General features: G+C 53.5%; 5 protein-coding genes across 5 annotated transcripts; 4 read left to right on the top strand and 1 right to left on the bottom strand.

The window, feature by feature from the left end:
• Positions 1-228: 228 nt before the first annotated feature.
• UMAG_02630 (thiamine pyrophosphokinase-like protein) lies at positions 229-4,593 on the top strand (the record flags this gene model as incomplete). Its single annotated transcript, XM_011390725.1, has 2 exons — positions 229-2,902; positions 3,089-4,593. 2 exons carry the CDS (start codon positions 229-231, stop codon positions 4,591-4,593), a joined length of 4,179 nt encoding a protein of 1,392 aa, XP_011389027.1.
• Positions 4,594-7,087: 2,494 nt separating this feature from the next.
• UMAG_02629 (uncharacterized protein) lies at positions 7,088-8,095 on the top strand (the record flags this gene model as incomplete). Its single annotated transcript, XM_011390724.1, has 1 exon — positions 7,088-8,095. One exon carries the CDS (start codon positions 7,088-7,090, stop codon positions 8,093-8,095), a length of 1,008 nt encoding a protein of 335 aa, XP_011389026.1.
• Positions 8,096-9,205: 1,110 nt separating this feature from the next.
• Positions 9,206-14,593, top strand: UMAG_02628 (DNA-directed RNA polymerase I core subunit RPA190; the record flags this gene model as incomplete). Its single annotated transcript, XM_011390723.1, has 1 exon — positions 9,206-14,593. The coding sequence occupies one exon, from the start codon at positions 9,206-9,208 to the stop codon at positions 14,591-14,593; it is 5,388 nt and encodes a 1,795-aa protein (XP_011389025.1).
• An 879-nt stretch (positions 14,594-15,472) lies between these two features.
• On the top strand, positions 15,473-17,632 carry UMAG_02627 (uncharacterized protein; the record flags this gene model as incomplete). Its single annotated transcript, XM_011390722.1, has 1 exon — positions 15,473-17,632. One exon carries the CDS (start codon positions 15,473-15,475, stop codon positions 17,630-17,632), a length of 2,160 nt encoding a protein of 719 aa, XP_011389024.1.
• A 185-nt stretch (positions 17,633-17,817) lies between these two features.
• On the bottom strand, positions 17,818-20,367 carry UMAG_02626 (uncharacterized protein; the record flags this gene model as incomplete). Its single annotated transcript, XM_011390721.1, has 1 exon — positions 17,818-20,367. One exon carries the CDS (start codon positions 20,365-20,367, stop codon positions 17,818-17,820), a length of 2,550 nt encoding a protein of 849 aa, XP_011389023.1.
• Positions 20,368-20,733: the final 366 nt, after the last annotated feature.

The raw sequence follows: 20,733 nt of genomic DNA, 5'->3' as shown, positions 1-20,733 counted from the left end.
ACGATTCAAGGACGAATTGAACAATTAACTTAACCGCTTTGCCGCGGTGCGCGTGCCAGCGTTGGATATCGCGTGACGATGGACCCTGAATTCATACTCATGACTGTACTCAGCTGTCGGTGCATGGATCTGGATCTACACCTTACTTCAACCACCACCAGCCCATTCGACCAAGGTTTTGCAGCCTCTGCTTCCGAATTTTGGTCACTGATCTGCTTCGCTGCAGCCATGTCTCCGTCCAGTGAGAAATTCACTTTGCTGGAGAGTGGCACCTCGCGACTCCACTTCAAGCTTGCCAAGCAGCTCGAGGATGAGGGCTCGACTCGTCGACAAGATCTTGTTATCCTCGAAACAGTCGCTCATATCCGCAAGCAGCTTGCCTCGCGCTCGATCTACAGCGACGTTTCCAACCTCACTTCGGCTCTTGTCACCTTGCTTCACTGCCTTCAGCACTATCCAAGGTCAGCCACATCACTGTCCGGATCTGCCACTTTGATCGATACCAGTTTTGCCCTTCTACCGACACTGCAGCTGCTCAGTTTGGCAACGAGCTGGAAGCACCTACTGATAGCACATCAGCTTCTTCCCTTTCTTCTCCCTGTAAATGCACCAAACAACGTCACTCAAGATGCAACAAGTCCGTTCACTCGCTCTTCGTCCAGGTCATCTCGAGGTCAGATTCCAACATCTGACGACTCAACCTCGCTGCTTCTTCTCAACACGTTTCGAGCGAACCTCTCAGCAGCTTCTGACTATCCTAGGCCGAAAGCACTGCGCCACAATACTAGCAGCTCGGCTCGATCCCGATCGCGTTCTTCGTCCAATCCGCGGTCGTTGCCCGAAAGCGACTCTTCAAGCAGCATCAATGTTCGAGCTTTAGCTTCGCTCAAGGCGCTTGTGACCGGCACACTACGGGGATCTGCCGTACTGCCATCGCTGGCTACCACGCTGGTTGATCTTACCAGGCATCCAGACTCTTCCATTCGATCCATGACGATGTGTGCTATGCTGTCTTGTGCAGAAGTCAGTACAACCGAGTCAACCGATAGTGATGGTCAGACAGAGATACTTGACGCAGTACTCACGATCGTTCGCCTGACACAAGCCTCGGCGTACGCCTTTTCTGTGGGGTCCAATCTCGAAGAGAATCACGGCATGATTTTGGAAGAAATGGAGAAGCGAGTCGATTCCAGTCCAAAGGTGCTTCGGACTTGTATCAAAATCGTAAATTATGCCCGTACCGTTGGCCTTATTTCTGCGAAAGAAGCAGCTTGTCACGCTATTGAGGCGCTGCAAGCAGCCAGATGGGCACCTATGCACCTCGAACTGACGGCGCTTCAGCAGAGACAGGTCGTGACATCAGTTCTGGATCGAACCGAAGGCCTTCGTGCGCGTAAGGCTGCGCGACAGAGAGCATCTTTGCAAGTGGAACATGACTACCACGGTACATACGCGCCTTGGCTTGTTCAAGCGTGTCTGTCATCACTTGTAGACAGCATTGAAAGCATGAACGAGAACGTCTCCCAACAGCTAGATGGGATGACCAGACGACAGCTGCTCAAGGTAGTGCTCCGGATCTACGACATTGCATCCCGAGGCAGAGCGGCAGCACTCCTCCTCTGTATCTCCGCAGCCCGATGCATTGCAGCGCTGTACCGAGCACAAACCCCTCTCTCCGGCCCTGCTGGCGATGACGACGGAGAGCTTGCAATACTGTGGAATAAGTTATCCGCGCACATCAAATCTCAACTACATAATACCAACCCTAACCGCAAGGTAGCCGGAATCGATCTGTTAAGTGCACTGCTCCCACTTGGATGGGCGCAGACCACGAGCGAGGGCGAAGGACAGACCTCTCCGCTGCAAATCACCGAAGCTGAATTGGGACAGCTCATGGTGATGCTTGCTGACGCTGACGCATCTGTCCGCAAACGAGCATTGACATTGCTGCATCGAGTTGATCCCAAACTCATCACCCTCTTACGCTTGCAGCTCCAGAACGCTGTCAAGGATGCGATCGACGCAAGAAAAGACGAACAAGGCAACTATATCCGAGCGCAGCATGATGTACCATTGGCTGCGGAGGCACAGCGTTTGGTCGAGGTTGCCCAGTTCGCGATATCGATCCAGCGTGAGCCAGAGCTTCAGACTGCATGCGAATCGGAAGAAGCCATGTCGGCTCTGGAAGACTCTCTTGTCAGCGCAATTTCGCTTGGGCTCTTTGGAAACTTTGATGGCGATCGTACAGCTTCAGCAAGCGCCTGGACAATATCGACCTTGATCAGCATAAGCTGTCTATCAATGGCTCAACGTATACATCTACTACAGCGTCTCATGGCTCACGTGGTCGAAACTAACTCCACGTCCGAATCCCAGGAGAGATCCTACCTGTGTTGTCGCCTTCTGGTCGATCTTCGTGTCCATGACTTGCACGAACATGGCCCAGCTGTAAACTCGTTTGTCCAATGGGTCGATTCAGATCTCCTTAGCTCACACGGTCTCAGCACCGTCCTAGTAAAGTCCTCCGGAGATGATCGTGTCGCAGTGGCTGCCCGCGAGACTATCCTGGGAATTGCAGCTCGCATGATATCACTTGTGGTCAATATCTACGGGCTACAGTCGTCCAAGCACCTTTCCTCAGGGCTTGCTGCGCTGCAATCCACCCTTTCCCAACTCATCGAGACTGAATTGGTTGCAGCGGTGCGTCTCGAGGCCTGCAACCTGCTGCTCGTGTGCGAGACGCTCCTAGACCCTCTCTGCCCTGGCTACGAGGAGCTGATCGTCAAGCTGAAAGAGATAGCAATCTCTTCTCACACTTTACAAGATTCCACGAGGTCGTTGCTGGAACTACAGCTCGAGGATTCCTCGCCACTACGAGCAGGCGACACTAGAGGCAGCTCGAGTAAGTATGGCGCGTGGCATGTCGTGTTTGATTCTTTGCGCTGTTAGAGCGTGTTTGCCTTCTCACATGGCCCGAGCGCCGCGAAGAAAGCCACGAGCATTTTTTGTTGAACTCCGATTGAGTTGATGTTGCTCAGTCTCGCTGATACCACTTTTTGATCTTTCTTATCGACGTTTCGGTCTGCAGGTATATTCTCAAGCAGGTCACTTCTTGCCACTGCTAGTCAATTCTTCACTCCATCGTCGGATCCAACTCTCGGCGCTAGTGCACCTTCCGACAGCTTTGCCGCTGTACGGCTCCGCGCACAGCTGCCCGACTCAATCCTGCATTCCTCACGTTTGCTTTCACCGGAAGGCAGTACCGATACTCTACGATCGTCCAAGCAGCCAGCACCACTCAAGCGCAGCATCGTCAGAAAGGGTAGACTCGACTTTGCAGTAGACCAATTGCCTTCTGCTATCCCCCCGGAATCGAAGCGTCTGCGCGACCGTAACATTGCCCAGGCTATGTCGGACTCGATAGCCAACCTGGTGCTGGGATCGGAGGCGAAGGGTCGACCATTAGACAACGAAGTCATCTTTTCCGTGACATCTTCGGGGATCATGGATTCAGATATCCAAGAATTGGATCTTGTTCACGAAGTTGCAGACCCCGAACGGCGTCTGGACGGTATTGGTGCCGAAGGAGAGACGCCTTCGCTGCTGGACCTCGTCCACCAATGTCACAATCACGAGCCATGGCTCGATACAAGTCTCACGCCTTTCGTATTGGACGGCGTACAGATCGGATTTCTTCAAGACCGTGTGGTGAAGGCGTGCATGGACGACTCTGCAGAGCAGATTCGAGCTGGGTCTGCGGCCGTCCTCCGCAAAGTGCGCTTTTCGATGGATCACCGCGAGATCATGCCGCCGACATGCAGTTCACGCATCTGTGAAGCGATCAGCTTTACGTCTGATTTTGCGACACCAGAAGCGAGGACTGTTGGGCTCAATGCGGTAGCGCAGCGATGGCGACAGGCGCGGATCTTTCGCGATCCTCTTGATGGTTGGCGCGACGAGCTGTACGCGATCTACGCGCTCAATCCTCGACCAGGGTCACGCAACCCGATCGCCTTCAAATTGGAACGCGCCGCATGTGCCCTTTTTGGCTTTGCAACCTTTGGCGTCCACCTGACGGCATACAGCGTCGCTCCAGGCACAGGCGAGCTCAAGGTCTGGGTTCCACAACGCAGCCTCACAAAGTCGACATGGCCTGGCTACTTGGACAACTCGGTAGCTGGCGGCATTGTCGCTGGGGATTTGCCTATGGAGAGCATGGTCCGTGAGTGCGAGGAAGAAGCCAACCTCGAGTCGTCCTTGGTAGAAAAGCATATCAAACAGACGGGTGTGCTCAGCTACTGCTACAAGACAGCCAAACAAGGCTGGATTCAACCCGAAGTCGAATACGTGTACGATCTTCCGCTTCCGCCCGAGGTGACCTTGCAGCCAAAGGACGGCGAGGTGGACCATTTCGAGCTGCTGACGCTTGACGAGATCTACAACAAGATGAGCAAAGGCAAGTTCAAGCCGAACTGTGTACTTGTAATGCTCGACTTTCTGATCAGGCACGGTCATATCACAGCGGACACAGAGCCAGGGTACAGACAGATAGTTGCACAGTTACATGTGGATCTACGTCTGCCAGGTCCATGATGGCAACATAGACATGTCAGCAGTCAGCGTATAAGATGATGTGGTTGTGCATGGAGTGTGTCGGTCAGTGTGAGAAAAACGGACGAGTGGGACTAGTGAACGGCGTACTGTGCTGTATAGTACATGAAAGAGTTACAAAGTGTCATCACGCCTCTCACGTTTGGTTAAAGATCGCTCGAACAGCGGCGAAGAACTAGCGGCTCATGCTTGCACAGCTATCGCCGCGACACAACCATAACGTAGTAAGCTCCAATCTGCATGTAGCGTGCATCAGACCGTGCCATCGCGTTCAGTAACTAATTAGACCGCAACCGCGTGGCCAGCCTGTGACCTCGCTCACCAAGTCGTGAGTCACGAGGCGACTTGAAAACAGAAATGGGTCTGGACACTTACGAGAATCGCGAATCGTGAATCGTGAATCGTGAATATGGCGCGGAGAAAAGCGTGCTTACGTTAGGAATGCATGACTCGTGACTTGACTTTTTGACGTGCATCGATGACGTCGCTACTTGTTTTTCCATTTTTTCTTCTTTTGTGCTAATACAGTATGTACAGTCGTGAGTATTTGCTCTCCACATTCGCGGTTGTGACTTGCTCGCTTACGGATTTGGGTTCCTTTGGCTTGGGTCGAGGAAAACGGCACGGGTGTTGATTTGAGAGCAGGTTGCGATGTGCGTACATGATTCTTGGTCTACGATGCATGGTCATGTTGGTGCGACTTTGAATGTTTCAGCCAAACGTGCTTGTTTGGTGCGAGAGCACAACGCAGTGCAGGAACACACGAGGAGTTGAACCACCTTACCCCTGTTACTACACAAAGTGCCTCGCGTGTCGAAAGTGGATCGGCTAGTCGAGCGCTTGGCCTGGGTTGCAACAAGCATTCTGCCAAGCCCTGTTACTGTATCCGGCCAAACCGAGACTTGTTGTGGCATTCAGCATGCTTCCAAGCCTTTAGGCGAATCAGAGATCCTACGACCAGGAGGTATCCAAGCTTACATGCTACCTTGTGCTGCGACAGAGACTTGAATCTGTACGGTACGGCAGAGCATAGAAACAAGATGCAGATTATCTGTCAGCTCTGCATGCTTGTTGTAGGTTACATAACGATGGGCAGTTAGCAAGCTATGACCTCAGGGCTTCGTCGGTTGTGGCACAAAAGGTGGGGTCGCTGGCCGAATCGATGCGGTCGATGCCGCGTCGCTTCTCGATCTTTGCATCTCGTTTTTGTCCGAGGTGAACGAGATCTTACTCTCAAGCCACTGCCTCGTCGTCGCGGCGCCGAGACCTTCAAAATGCTCTCGAGGAAAGGAATGCAGATTGCCCAATTCAGTCGAGCTGCTGCCTTGTTCGGACTCTTCATCGATACAGTCACTCTGCGCACAAGAGCATAGGTCAAACACCTGAACGCTCAAAGTCTCCATGGACGCATGACTCGTTGTGTGCTAAGATGATGGCTAGCTTGTCTCGTCTGAGAATCACGAGTGTCGCACGAGGCAGTAGAACAAGATGCAGAAAACAAATGGGATGCCAAACGCTAGTGAAAGTTATCAAAAACGGTTTGATCGTGAACTTATTCACGATTTTTAAAAAGTTGAATCAATCGTGAATCGCGATCGTAGACAGCAGACGCTTTGCCGAAGCATTGCGGATCACCGGAAACGGGATCGAGCGGCTCAACGGCATCAGGGCTCACGTCAGGGTTCGCTGGTTCAAAGACAATCGTGAATTATGAATCATGAATATCGTGATGACGTGCGCTTTTCTTCGCCCGGCCCTTAGCCACCAGTCACGTCGTGCAAACTTTCGTAGGCAGCGATCATGAGGCAGAGCTTGTCTCGCCTCTTACATTCCTAAAGAGGTCCTTCTTCCTATTCGCCCGATTGCCAACGCTCAGACAGGCCTGAGCCTCGATGGCCGGGTTCGTCTTGGACCCTTGTTGGCACTTGCTACTCACCTCTGCTCTACCCTGCTCTGCTCATGATTGTCGATTTGAATGACGTTATGCCCACCTTTCTTTCCGTGGCCGTCCCGCGGTAATAACAATATTCAACCCAACCATAGGCTGTCATTCCTTCCCTGCATTGCTTTTCGCCGTCGCTGCGTTGGTGACGCCGTCAGTCTTGCCTGATTGGTACAAACTGTCGGGTCATCGAAATATGCCCACGCGTGCCGCACACTGGTTCCCGGGCCGTCCGCCGGATAGAATGACAATATCTTTCTCGTTGGATGATTACGTCGTGATGCAATCCTACTGTTCAGCCCGTGCTCCTCACTGCGTAGCGCGAATTGCTACCTAGCATTTCGCCAAACCTGTTCTCGAGCTTGCTAGCCCACAACTCTCGCTCTCTCTCTTTGACAAAGTTGGAAGATGTCATTGCCTTCACCTCACGACATATAAGCAAGCTAGGACTGCCTGTAATTTTTTGATTGATTTCCCCATCGTACTTGTCCTCTATCTACCGTGTCACCTCCTTGATCCGTGAAGCTTCTCAACATGAACGTCGTATCCGAGCTGCTGAAGCGAGCGGGCAACATGGCCCTCAGCTCCAACCCCACTGTCGCTGACATCGACATTACTACCCCCGGTTCCGACTGGCTTTGGGCTGTCTTTTCCGTCATGGCTGCCACTGGACTCGGTACTATGGTGTGGTCACTCAAGGTGTCGCGTGGTGAGCGAGCCTTCCACTATCTCTCAGCCGCGATTCTCGCTACGGCTTCCGTCGCCTACTTTTCGATGGCTTCGGACCTCGGTGCCACCCCAGTCCGCGTCGAGTTTACCAACTACGGCCCTAACGAAGTCAACGGTCTTCGTCCTACCCGTTCCATCTGGTACGTTCGTTACATTGACTGGACTGTCACCACCCCTCTCCTGCTCCTCGAGATCCTGCTTGTTTCTGGTCTCCCCCTCTCGACCGTCTTTATCACCATCTTTTTCGATCTTGTCATGATCATCACCGGTCTGATCGGTTCTCTTGTCGAGTCGACCTACAAGTGGGGTTACTACACCATGGGCTGCGTTGCCATGTTCTATGTCTTCTGGGTCATCTATGGCCCTGGTCTCAAATCGGCTTCCCACCTCGGCGCCGACTTTAAGAAGGCCTATCTCTACTCTTCGCTCGTTCTCACCATCCTTTGGACTCTCTACCCTGTTGCTTGGGGTCTCGCCGATGGTAGCAACACAATTTCGCCCAACGCAGAGATGATCTTCTATGGTGTACTTGACCTGCTTGCCAAGCCTGTCTTCGCGCTCTTCCACCTCTGGTCGCTCCGCCGATGTAATTACTCTTCGCTCCACCTCAAGAGCGGCAAGTTTTCAGACTACGAGGACCTCTCGGGCAACCACTATCGCTCCATGGAGGGCGGCAAGGCCAGCGAAGCTGGTGTTACCGGAGCTGGGGTCAACGGTGTCGCTACTGGTGTCAACACTACTGGTGCCGACGTTACTGGTGCCAACGTCCTCCACCCTGCTCCTCCCACCCAAATGCACACCGTTACCCAGTAAATCATTTTCCAGTCACCAACGCGAGAATTTTTTACGCCCACAACCTCACGACGTTCACGTTATTCCAGTCATGTTGATCGCTTCACGCAAATCACTCAAGACTCGTGACTGTTACTTTTTCACGCCAGTCTCTAGTCTCTTCTCTGCCTCTTCTAAAGATAGAGCAACCCTTTTGCTTCTCTTTTTGAAAACGACATACCCAACTTGTTCAGCCTTTCATGTTCTATGTACGACCTATCTCCTCTGATACCTCTTCCTCCTCTTCCTTACACGCCATTCAAACTATCTAAATACTCTCTCTCATGAGCGTGCGGATGAGCGCAGAGATGTGTTATGGATATCCGCTAGGCTGCTCCAGGTCGTTTGCCTAGTCTAATTCCTAGAGAGTGCCTGAGAACGAGCTGATGTTACATGCCGGTCATAATGCGATCAATTAGAGCATTTCAAGTCCAGCTATCTGAAAAGCCAGCGTTTATCGTCAGAGAGCCGAGACACCAGCACTGTGGTTCAACCTTGAGCAGGACACAGCAGGCCTCGATGCGAACCTGTGTGATGCGGGGCCTGTGGAGCAACACCATGCACCCTGCTCGTGAACCCACGAGACCGAGAAAAAGGAGGGATGAATGTTAGACCGTTGATCCAGCATTCACGAATCATGATTTGTATCTGTTCAATCACGAATCACGAATGATTCACGATTAGTCAGCCTAATGAAAAAGGTGGATTTGCAAAGAGGGGTTTTTTGCCCATCCTTGCTGCGCTCGGCCTTCCAACTTTTTTTCTTTTTCTTTGTTGTTTTGGAAGAAATGCGCAATGGATTCACATTCGTGATTCGTAATTCGTTCGCAAGAGGAGAAAAATTTCAGCTCACGACACTGACTGCGCTCAACCTTGGTTGTGCCAAGGGTAATATCAACTTGGCAGCACTCACGACTATCATCACCTCTGTTCAGTACCTTTCTCAACCATCTCCGACGGTGAAGCGCTCTCTGGGCCTTACCTTGTCCTCTTTCACCACGAGGTTGCTCTAAATCGCGCATAGTCATAGCGAGGTGAACATCCAACATCCGAGGTGCCTCGCGTGGTCGGACGCTAGGATCCTAGCCCACAATGGACATCAAGAAGCCCATCACTTCGACCATCTCCTCGGCGTCCTTCTCCTTCCTCACCGCCGAGGATATCCGCAGGATCTCGGTGAAGCAGATCATCAACCCGGTCTTGCTCGACACCACCAACCATCCCAATGCGGGCGGTCTCTACGACCCGGCTCTAGGGCCTATGCGCCCTAACGACATTTGCTCGACATGTCATCTCAATTCGTACCAATGCCCCGGTCATTTTGGTCATATCGAGCTTCCCTCTCCCGTGTTCCATCCACTCTTTATGGGCAACATGTTCAATCTGTTGAGGGGTACCTGCTTCTACTGCCATCGATTCCGTTTGCCGCTTGTCGTCCTTACCAAGGTCATCGGTCGCTTAAGACTGCTCGAGTACGGCCTCGTAGACGATGCCGAGAACATCGAGGCCGAGGAGCCACGTTCAAACACCAAGCTCACCGATATCGACAACGCTGATGGGGAGAGCACAGATGAAGATGGAGACGACGCCAAGGGCTCAAAGGGGTCCAAGGCTAGCAGCTCTAAAAGCAGAGGCTCCTCCGGCGAGACGCCTGCCGAGTTTGCGCACCGCATCAACCAGCAGGTCAAGGAGCTCATCAAGGCGGCCAAAGCAAGCGGCAAGGCGCAGATGGAGCCCGAAGCGGGCAGCCTCGCTTACACCGCTCGCAAGAAGTGCATCAACGAGTTCATGAAGGATATCCACAGGAGGCAATGTGGGCAATGCAACGCCATCAGCCCCACCGTGCGTCGCGATGGCTTCCTCAAGATCATGGAGAAGGCTCTTCTTCCTGCCGAAGTCGCCTCCAACGAGCACAAGGGATACATGCGCGTCTCGCCTGTAAAGCGCGTTGCTGCCATCGAGCGTCGCCTTGCTGCTTCGACCGCCTCAACGTCAGCTTCGACGGACGCCGTCGACGACGCCGGGCTGGCGTCTCAAGCCATCTCTGCAGAAAATGCACCCAAAGGGACAGTCTACCGCGTCATGCCTGCTGTGGAGTGCCAAGCACACCTCCGCCTCCTCTTTCACAATGAAGGTCCTCTTTGTTCTCTCATCTTTGGCCGCAATGGCCCCTTCCGCCTGGGCAATTCCGAAGGCAAGGTCAAGGCCAAGGTCGGATCTTCCATCTGGTCCACCCCCAATGGCGCCAGCGCCGACAGCTTCTTCGTCAGCGTGCTCGCAGTACCGCCAACGCGCTTCCGTCCAGCTAGTATCATGGGTGACATGACGTTTGAGAACTCTCAAAACGAGCTGCTCACCAATGTGCTCAAGACCACATTCTCCATCCGAGACCAGATCACCGAACTGACCCGACTCGTGTCCAAGAAGGACTTTCCCGAATTGGGCCCCGATGCTTCTGAAGCCGACTACCGAGCAGCCGAGGCTCAACTCATCAAGGGTCGCGAAGACACGCGCCGCAAGGTACTCAACTCTATGATGCAGCTTCAGGTCGATGTCAACTCGTTCATCGATGCTAGCAAGAATCCCATGCCCCTGCGCCAGGGTCAGCTGCCTCCGCCAGGCGTCAAACAAGGCCTCGAGAAAAAGGAAGGTCTCTTCCGAAAGCACATGATGGGCAAGCGTGTCAACTTTGCTGCTCGCTCCGTCATCTCGCCAGATGTCAATATCGAGACCAACGAAATTGGTGTACCGCCCGTGTTTGCGCGCAAGCTGACCTACCCCGAGCCTGTCACCGTGCACAATGTTCAGCTAATGCGACAGCTCGTCATCAATGGTCCTTTCAAGTACCCTGGTGCGGTGGCCATCCGCAGCGAAGACGGCACCGAGACACAACTCGACAAGCTTAGTGTAGAGGAAAGGACAGCTCTTGCCAATCAGCTTCTCACACCACAGGAGCACTCGTCCAAACAGGCGCGTGGCACATTTGCCGGCCTCGGCAGTTCAACGCGAACGCCCATCGCCAACAAGCAGGTGCTGCGTCACCTCCGTGACGGCGACATCTTGCTTCTCAACCGTCAGCCGACGTTGCATCGCCCTTCCATGATGGCACACAAAGCACGCGTGCTCGTCGGTGAAAAGACCATCCGCATGCACTACGCCAACTGTAACTCGTACAACGCCGATTTCGACGGTGACGAGATGAACATGCATTTCCCACAGTCGCAAGCGGCGCGTGCCGAATGCTACTACGTCGCAAACACGGACAACCAGTATCTCACTCCTACCAGCGGTAACCCTCTCCGCGGTCTCATTCAGGATCATGTGGTTGCCGGTGTGTGGATGACGTCCAAGAACACGTTGTACACGCGTGCCGAGTACCAGCAGATGCTCTATGGTGCTTTGCGACCAGAAGGCAAGTACACCGGTGGTGGCCGCGTCCTCACTGTACCTCCTGCCCTTCTCAAGCCGGAACCGCTCTGGACGGGTAAGCAGGTCATCTCGACGGTTCTTCTCAACCTCAAACCTGCTAAAGCAGATGGCCTGAACCTCACCTCGAAAGCTAAGGTGGCCGGCCGTATGTGGGGAAAAGACCACGCAAGTGAAGAAAAGGTCATCATCGAGGATGGTGAGCTGCTTCAGGGTGTTCTCGACAAAGCTGCCTTCGGTGCCTCGTCCTTTGGTCTTGTGCACGCCATTTTCGAAATCTACGGCTCCGAGACCGCTGGCAAGCTCCTCAGTATCCTCTCGCGTCTCTTTACCAAGTTCCTCCAGACGAACGCTTTCTCTTGTCGAATGGACGATCTGTTGCTCAGCAAGGAGGGCGACGAATGGCGACGCACCACGCTTGATGCGGCCAAGAACCAGGGCAAGGGTGTTGCAATGAAGACGGTTGGTCTTGAAGGTGAAGACGAGAAGAACCCCGACACGGACAGGAATCTTCGCATCCGTCTCGAGGAGGTGCTTCGTGATGATGACAAGCTTGCTGTTCTCGACGGTGAGATGATGAACTCATCCAACGCTCTCACCTCCAAGATCATCGAGTCGTGTCTGCCTGCCGGTCTTTACAAGAAGTTCCCCGAGAACAACATGCAGATGATGACCGGTTCTGGTGCCAAGGGTTCTGCCGTCAACGTCTCACAGATCTCGTGTTTGCTCGGCCAGCAAGCCCTTGAGGGTCGACGTGTTCCTCTCATGGTTAGCGGAAAGTCGCTCCCCTCTTTCCGCCCCTTCGAGACTTCCGCCCGTGCTGGTGGCTTCGTTAGTGGTCGTTTCCTGACCGGTATCCGACCGCAGGAATACTTCTTCCACTGCATGGCTGGTCGTGAGGGTCTCATTGACACGGCCGTCAAGACGTCACGTTCCGGCTACTTGCAGCGATGTCTGATCAAGCATCTGGAAGGTGTGCACATCCAGTACGACAACACGGTTCGCAACGCCGACGGCTCGGTTCTGCAGTTCAACTACGGTGAAGACGCTCTTGACACAACCAAGAGCAAATACATTGGTCAGTTCGACTTCACCGCTGCCAACTTTGAAAACTACAACAAGCGCTACGATCCCAAGCAGCTTGGTGAGGTGGTTGAGGCAGAGCTTGCTGCCGAACACATGAAGAAGGCGCTCAAGAAGCCACACAAGTATGATCCCGTTCTCAGCGTGTATTTGCCCTCGACGCACTTTGGCTCCATGTCCGAGAAGTACGCCAAGGAGATCGAGGCTTACATCGAGAAAAACCCGAGCAAGCTGCTTGCTGACAAGAAGAAGAAGAGCAAGAAGCGCAAGTCCGAGGCGTCAGCTCCTGACGAGGCAACCGCTGTCGAGAAGCTGCGCTTTGCTAAGGAGAAGCTCGGAGTGGAGGCATTCCGTGCGATGTGCAAGGTGCTCTACCACCGCGGTCTTGTAGATCCCGGCGAGGCAGTTGGTTTGCTAGCTGCTCAGGGTGTCGGTGAACCGTCGACGCAGATGACGCTCAATACGTTCCACTTTGCCGGTCACGGAGCTGCCAACGTTACGCTTGGTATCCCGCGTCTGCGTGAGATTGTCATGACCGCATCACAGCACATCAAGACGCCCATCATGCGCCTTCCCGTTCTCGATGGTATCACTGCCGACCAGATCAAGACTTTCTGTAAGGACGGCTCTCGACTCGTGCTCAGTCAGGTCATCGACGAGGCGATTGTCACAGAGAAGATCTCACCCAAGTCCGAAGGGACTGGCTTCCATCGTCAAAAGACTTACACGGTGCGTCTCAACTTCTACCCTGCCGACGAGTGTAAGGAGGAGTACAACTGCACCACGGCCCACATCCTGCACGGGTTGCAGGAGACTTTTGCGCCCAACCTGGAAAACAGCATCAACAACGAGATGCGTAAACAGAAGCGAGAGCATGCGCTGCAAGCGGCGGCCATCGGTAAAGGTCGAGTGTTCTCCGATAACGCGCCTGCCGGTGACAATGCAGACGAGGACGGAGAGCGCGCCAACGGTGTCGTTGGTCGCTCGCAGACGCGTTCTCGAGGCAACGAGGCCGACTCGGACGACGAAGAGGATGCTTCGTCCGACGCTGGCGATGGCGACGCCGATGATGCCAAGAGGAAGCAAAAGTCGGCTGCCCATGCTTCGTACGAAGAAGGCGATGACGAAGAAATGGGCGGTCCCTCCACCACTGAAGACATTGAAGCAGCCTTCTCGAACGGTGGTAGCAAGAAGCGTTCATCCGACGTTATGGACGTTGATAGCGACTCGGAAAGCGATTCCTCTGAAGACGGCTCGATCAACGAGGAATGGGCCGAGCAGACTTGCGCGCTTGAGCGAGCGCTGCAAGAAAATTCCAAGTACATCAATGCCTTCCGCTTCGACGATGTGAAAGCCCGATGGGCCGAATTCGACCTTACGCTGAACACGCAGTCGCAAAAGCTTCTGCTCATCAACATTGTCGAACGCGTTTGTCGACAGTCGGTCATTCACGAAATTCCCAACATCGCACGTGTCATGAAGCCGCCTCCCAAGGCTGGCGAGGAGGGCGTCTCGCTCACCGCAGAGGGTATCAACTTCCGCGATCTCTGGGACTTTGGATTCGGGGTGATTGATCTCGACAACCTTTACACGAACGATATTGGTGCGGTGCTGCACACGTACGGTGTCGAAGCCGCGCGTGCTGCCATCGTTGCTGAGATGCGTGGAATCTTTGACACCTACGGTATCGCTGTCAGCCCTCGTCACCTGTTCCTGATCGCCGACTACCAGACTGCTGCTGGAGGTTTCAGACCGTTCAACAGATCCGGTATTTCCGAATCGTCATCCACGTTGTTGAAAGCATCGTTCGAGATGACCATGGCTTTCATCGGTGGTTCGGCGTTGCACGGTGAAGTGGATATGCTGAAGACGCCCTCGAGCAAGTTAGTTGTGGGCAGGCCGGTCAACTCTGGTACAGGCACGCCCGAGATTCGTCTCGCTTTGCCTGCTCCTATTGGTGCTGCGGCATAAGAAGAAACCAAAGTCGGCTGTGTCATCATCAGAATCATCATGTCAAATAGTTCTAGTAAAAAAAATCTCCCGTTCTCTCATGACAGTACATCAACACAGCGGATCACATACGCTACGCTGTGATATGAAGAGCAAGAAAAGTGGTCTCGATACGATACTCTACAGCTATTTTGATGGGTGTTATGTATATTGCAGTACAGTCGAAAGTTGTACTGACGTTATGCAACTGCTTCCGGATCGGAATCAGCTTCCATGATCGCTTCGTAAGGCACAGACGCAGTATGGATGGTCAACTTTGAGCGGTTCAGGCACGGTGGTGGTCTTCCGAGGATTCGAATCTGATCATCATGCACAGACAAAGGTGTCTCGTTGCCCAGAATAGGTTTTGTGGTCAGGATCTTGTTCGCAAGTTGTCTGATATCATCGTGAATCATTGTCATGAGTGACAGCAGCTGTCGCGTAAAGTGGTTTCGGGGGAAGGGCTCGCGCTCCAACGCCGCTGCAAGCGAACCGAACGCAAGCCAGGGTCCAAATTTTCGATCCGCTCAAACCAATCACGAATCGTTGAATCGTTCACACAGAGTCAAGTGAATCAGGAATCTTGAATCCAAGCTGGACGAGTCGAACACGGAACGTCGATGAATCTGTTTTGTATACACGACTGAGATACTCGCTTCACCGTCTCATTTCTATCCTGACACAGACGCCTTTCCTACTGCACTGTCAGTACAACATCAGACACAGCTAAGACAGGTCAAGACGACAGGAATTCAATGAGGCTGCATTCGTGACCCGCCATGGTCCATCCATCGTACTCAGTCGTGTTTCGAACATCGTAGGCATCAGCGCGGCAAGGTAGTTGACCACAGCCAATCACGAATGCCTCGCATCCGATACGGTACTACGGCGAAGCGTGATCGCGATGGTTATCGCCATCAAGAGCTGCTGTGCGCTGGTTTGGAGAATGAACCCTCAGACAAACCGCGTCGCATGGTTCAGATAGGCTCATCACCGCCGCCTTTCACCACACCACATGTTCTTGCCACCAAATCCCGCGCGTTTCGGCATAACGAGCCGAACTCACCCGGCGCTCTATCCGCTCGATCCGTTTCACCACGGGCGTCAAGGAAAAGACGCATCGTTCTTGTTGAGCGGAAGAACCCTCTTGGTCTACGATCTTCCTCGCCATTTTCACCAGACCGCCCACAACAGCCAGCACATGAAACAAAAACAAACGCCGCGATGGTTGCTGCTCATGAGGCGCGAAAAGAACTGCGAAACCCGTTACGGATGGCTGTACAGCGCCAAGGATTTGGTCCGAGCTCGCCAATTGGGACCTTTGCAGGGCATACGATCGGGCGGTCTAGCAGTAGCCTTCGCTCATCCCACATCGAGCCCTCCAAACACGGCCCGAGATTTGGAAAACCAAACACAATCGGCCTCGCACCGCTCGATTGCCCTTCTCGGCTTCGTGCAGGCTCCAGAGGCAAACACATTCAAACCACGGATACCGGCGCGCACAACGAGAATGCAGACGTCCGTTCATTGCAAGGTCGTTCCGTGGGAAAAGCTACAAAGCGTGTTATAGATGACACGCTCAGTAAATCAAGGCGTCGGCGCACCAAGATACAGAGGGTCGAGCTGGGTGGAAAATTGCTGTCGCCCTCTGCAGATGAGCCGCTTAGCGATGTGGATCACCACCTCAATTCGCAGCCCGAAGCGGCAGATCAATGCTTGACGGTTAGGACTTTCGATGCCGCGGATGAGTCCGAGATCAGCTACTTTCCCACTCTCCTCCCTGTCCAACCATCACCCGCCGAGTCACGGGATGGTCTAGATCACACACACATGTCACATCGAAACGCTGCGAAAAATCTGGTCGCTGGCATAACCTGCTTGGATGCGCAGTTGGAGGACGGCGACGCGAGCGTCGGCCTACTCGATATGCTCTCTCAGAGCGCGATGCGAACGATGGATGGGCTACAGAAGGCTCAAGCTGCCCCTTCAATGCAGGAGCAACCAGGTGCATGTCTCGTCGCGACGGCCGAATCATCAAGGTCTGCCAACGTACAGCATCAAGTCCAAGTCGACTTTGACCCCACCTACTATACGACTACACAGGCGTGGAAACTTGCAACTTCGTTAGTCACTCGCGAGGTCGAGCGCAACAACTGGACAGCAGTCCATCCAGACTTGGTCCAAGAGCAGCTGCTATCCAAGATGCATTCGACGGGCCCTGCAAGGATCATACGGCCTGCTTTCCGGCCTCCTTCGGCTGGCATGGTCTGTCAGGATTTGGGCTTGTCTCTGAAGCAAATGCAAAGGTCGGCGTTGACGGATGTTCCTGATTTCGCCCAGAACAGTCGTTGTGACGCCCACGTTGAAGCGCAATGTCACGACGAGCAAGACCTTCCCACATTCGAGCACCGTCTTCGCTTCTCAGGATACTGTCAACGCTACAGGACCCATTCCAAGGAAGACGCACATGATCTTCCAGTTCTGCAACCTCTCGAAGAAGCTGCCTTTGAAAGGCGAAGACAGACGCGACGCAAAGAAGTGGTCAAAGTCATTGTACCCTTCTCCGAGCCATCGCTTTCGGCCCACGCCACCCGCGCTCGATTCGTCGCTGCGCATGCCACTGCAGCCTCTCCACCTGATTCACATGCAAGCTCCGACCAACTCTTGCTGGTCTGGATGCAGTCCACCGCGCATGCCTTCTTCCGCGCTCTGGACAGCATGATGCATGCAGGGTTCGCTCGCTCAACACCGCACAGCAGCAACGGCTTGCATCGCCCCGGATCTATCGAGTCGGTACTTTACCCCTCTCCCATTCTGCACTACGCTGCACACATTGATGGTCTCAAGGTCCCTTCTCACGTGGCGCTGTATGTGCATCTGGATCGCTTGGAAGAAGCGCGGCATAAGCTAGCGAGAATCGAGCTGAATATCGGTGGCGAAGCTAGTTATAAGCCATTCGAAGATCCGGACGTGCGCCTGCTGGTAACGAGTCTTGGCGGCGAGCCTCTCTGCTTGATCTAATGGCAGCAGTCTGCGCAGATAACCGAGTGCTCTTGGATACGTATGGCTGCATATACCCCCACGATTATTCACACATCACCATTGAATTGGAATCGTGATTCCCAGTACACGCTGAAAAGTTTCGCTTGGAAGATATTTCTATTGGCTTGCGAGTCAGAGTGGAATCACGGGAGATCAGAGTAGCCTCAGGCCTCGATCGAAAGAAGATCAAAGTTGAAATGCGTGAACGGCGAAGACTTGTCAGCTTTGACGCGCTCCTTGCGGGGTTTAGCGGGTGAAGAATCTGTGGTAGTAGTCTCGTTGTGTTGTGGAGCAGCTTCGGATAGGGGTCTAGGTACGACGGTCTCTGGAAGAGAAACGACATTGGGAATCACGCCTTCAGGAAGCGAGAGCAACTCGAGAAGTCGATTGGCTATGCGATCAGCCGAGTCTCTCATGCCACCTAGGTTGCCTGCGGCCGGACCGATCTGCAGGCCTGCGTAGGTGCCAGTAACAAAGAGCGGCACATCGCGTCGATACTCGAGATCGGCAGTAAGTACTGGCATTCCGCCAACCAGTCGCACAGGGTGTGTTTTCTGGATGTGTTGTAGGAAAGGCAGACCTCCAAAGTCGATTTTAGCTCCTGTGGCGAGGAAGAGATAATCGGCGAAGATCCTATCGACGTTCCCGCCGTCTGTGCTGGTGCGCAACTCGAGTGCCCATTGCTTCTCTCCGCTGTCTGGCTCGTCCTCGCCGTCAGTAGACTCCGGTTGCGCAGTTTCATCCTCGCCCTCCTCCGTTTGGCTGCAACTATCATCTTCTCCCTCCTCTACATCTCTCTTGCAGCGTTTTTTGAGCTCGCTACAAGTTCCGTAAGCAGCATCAGCGATCGTGGTATGCGTACGAATTTCGACCTTGCCCATCGCTTGAAGTCTCGCAAGCGCTTTCAGGTACGTTGGTGTGATGCTGCCTCCATTTCTGGCGGCACGAAGCATGGCGAGTCGCTCCTGAACATCTTCGTTTTGCCAGAATTGCATCTTGAGGTAATTGCTGTATCGTCCTACCCAGCCGAGATCGACGTCAAAGTGTTTGCTCTTGAGATGGCCTCGTGTGATGAAAATGACTTTATCGAAGCCTGCTTCCAAGGCACGTACGACAATTTGGGCCGAGGTAAGACCGCCACCAACAACCACCATCTTCCGCTCACGTGCAGGCGTAGATGGAGCAAGAGAGGGTGGCTGGGGGAAGGGCGTGAAGGCGAGACAGCTAGAGTGCATCCAGCCTGGGCCGCATGCTGGGGGTGGAGAAAGAGATGGAGGAGTCAAGATCGAGGATGAGTTGGCGGAGCGATCCGTGTCTTTTTCTGTGCCACTTGTATCAATGTAAGGCGGAATCATTGGAACGCCGCCGAAGCTTACAGCGCTGACTACGGCTTTGGCCGAGATGACTACACTGTCGTTCTGGCCATCGACGCTGTCAACGAGCTCGAGCATGAATCCTGGGCTGTGGTTGCCAACGTCGTCTTGAACCGTTTGCTTGGCTCCATCGAACCAGACTAGATCCTTGACGAAGCCTTTTACGGTAGTCACTGGACTATCAGCGAGTCTGGCTGCTTCTGTGACTGAATCAGTACGCGAACTAAGTGTGAAATCTAATTGCTTGTCGATTTCGCCCTCGAAGTACTGAGACACCTTGGGCCAAGTGTTGGAGCAGCTGCTTTCGTATGGTTGTATACGGTACCTCTGCTCTAGATCTCGCGTGAACGAGTTGAAGAGAACAGAGCTAGGTGTGAAGTAGTCGCGACGGTCTCTCTCGTTGACGTGTACCTTGGCGGACGTAGCAGAAACAGCGTTCGAATGATGCTCTTTGGGATGCTGTTGCAGCTGCTGCTTGCGCTTATGCTTTGACTTCTCCTTGCCGACTACGCCGAGGATTTCGATAAGGTCTGGAAGTGGAGAATCGCTAGACCCAAGAGTCTTGCTCAAAGCTTGATTCTGCTGCTCTGTAGGCGAAGGAGAGCGCTTGCCTCTTGTCCGTTTACGGCAGCCTCTTCCGCGAGGTGCTACTACTTTATCTCCCCGACAAGTGACTCGTTTCTCGATCAACTCGATCACCTGATCTGGAGTTCCTTCGTCCGCGTGTCCTTGACGATTTGCGTACGCAATGAGAGCATCAAAGTCGCTAGCGTCGGGGTGAAAGAACATGGGCGAGCGCAAATGGCTGATACCTAGAGCATTGAAGTTTCTTCTCCATAATCCCATGAAGCCTTCGCCGAGCTTGTCGATAACGAGAATCTTGATCCGACCATCGCAGGGGCACAACATAGAATCGTTCTCACCTGCGTTCCAGAGTCCTTTCCCAGTCTTTGGCTTACTTCTTCGCGTTTTGTCTTGTAACTTGTTATAGATGCTGCTCTTTGACGTAGTTGATGTTTTGGCCACCTTGGAAGGGATCAGCGCTGGTGTGCGCTGTCGATGGGTGAAATGCAAATGTCGATGCTCATCCTCTGTGTAGAGAGCAGCTGGGCGTGATTCTAGAATACGAGAAATGACGGCTAGGCCTGCAGGACCGGCACCGATGATGACGAGGTCAAAGTGAGCTGCTGCGTCAACGCCTGGTTGTGAGAGTTTTCCTGGAACTAGTGACGGCGACCTGCACGTTGCTGCGCAAGGCTGTCCAGTAGATGCTTGCTCTGTTGCTTCAAGCTCTTCTGGCATAATGAGCTTTTCCGGGGTTCGTCGGTGTGGTGGTAGCATGATGATAGACGCAGATGAGGCTTTCGATTCGCGTTCGGTTTGTGACCTCCATGGGCTGATTCCAAGCATCTTTATAAGGACGCCGATCTATCCATTCTAGATGCCTCGTCTATGCACGCAGGCTCACAGCTCAGCGAGACCCAGTACCTTTCAGGTCATTGAGCGTGCGATGATTACAGTTGTGAGTGCATGGATCACAAGTCACAATACCGGTCAGCTGGTCAGTTGCGCAACGAGAGCGTAGAACCATAGCAGTACTTGTGAAGCCTTCGGCGCTGTCACGTAACGCGGGGGCACTGCAGAAATCTTATCAGAGCGATGACTGGTAAGGTCCTTATTTGAACCTTGACGGTCAACGTCCATGTC

This window comes from Mycosarcoma maydis, chromosome 6 (assembly GCF_000328475.2).
Source record: "Mycosarcoma maydis chromosome 6, whole genome shotgun sequence".
Taxonomy (NCBI): domain Eukaryota; kingdom Fungi; phylum Basidiomycota; class Ustilaginomycetes; order Ustilaginales; genus Mycosarcoma; species Mycosarcoma maydis.
This window is presented reverse-complemented; position numbering and strand designations above follow the sequence as displayed.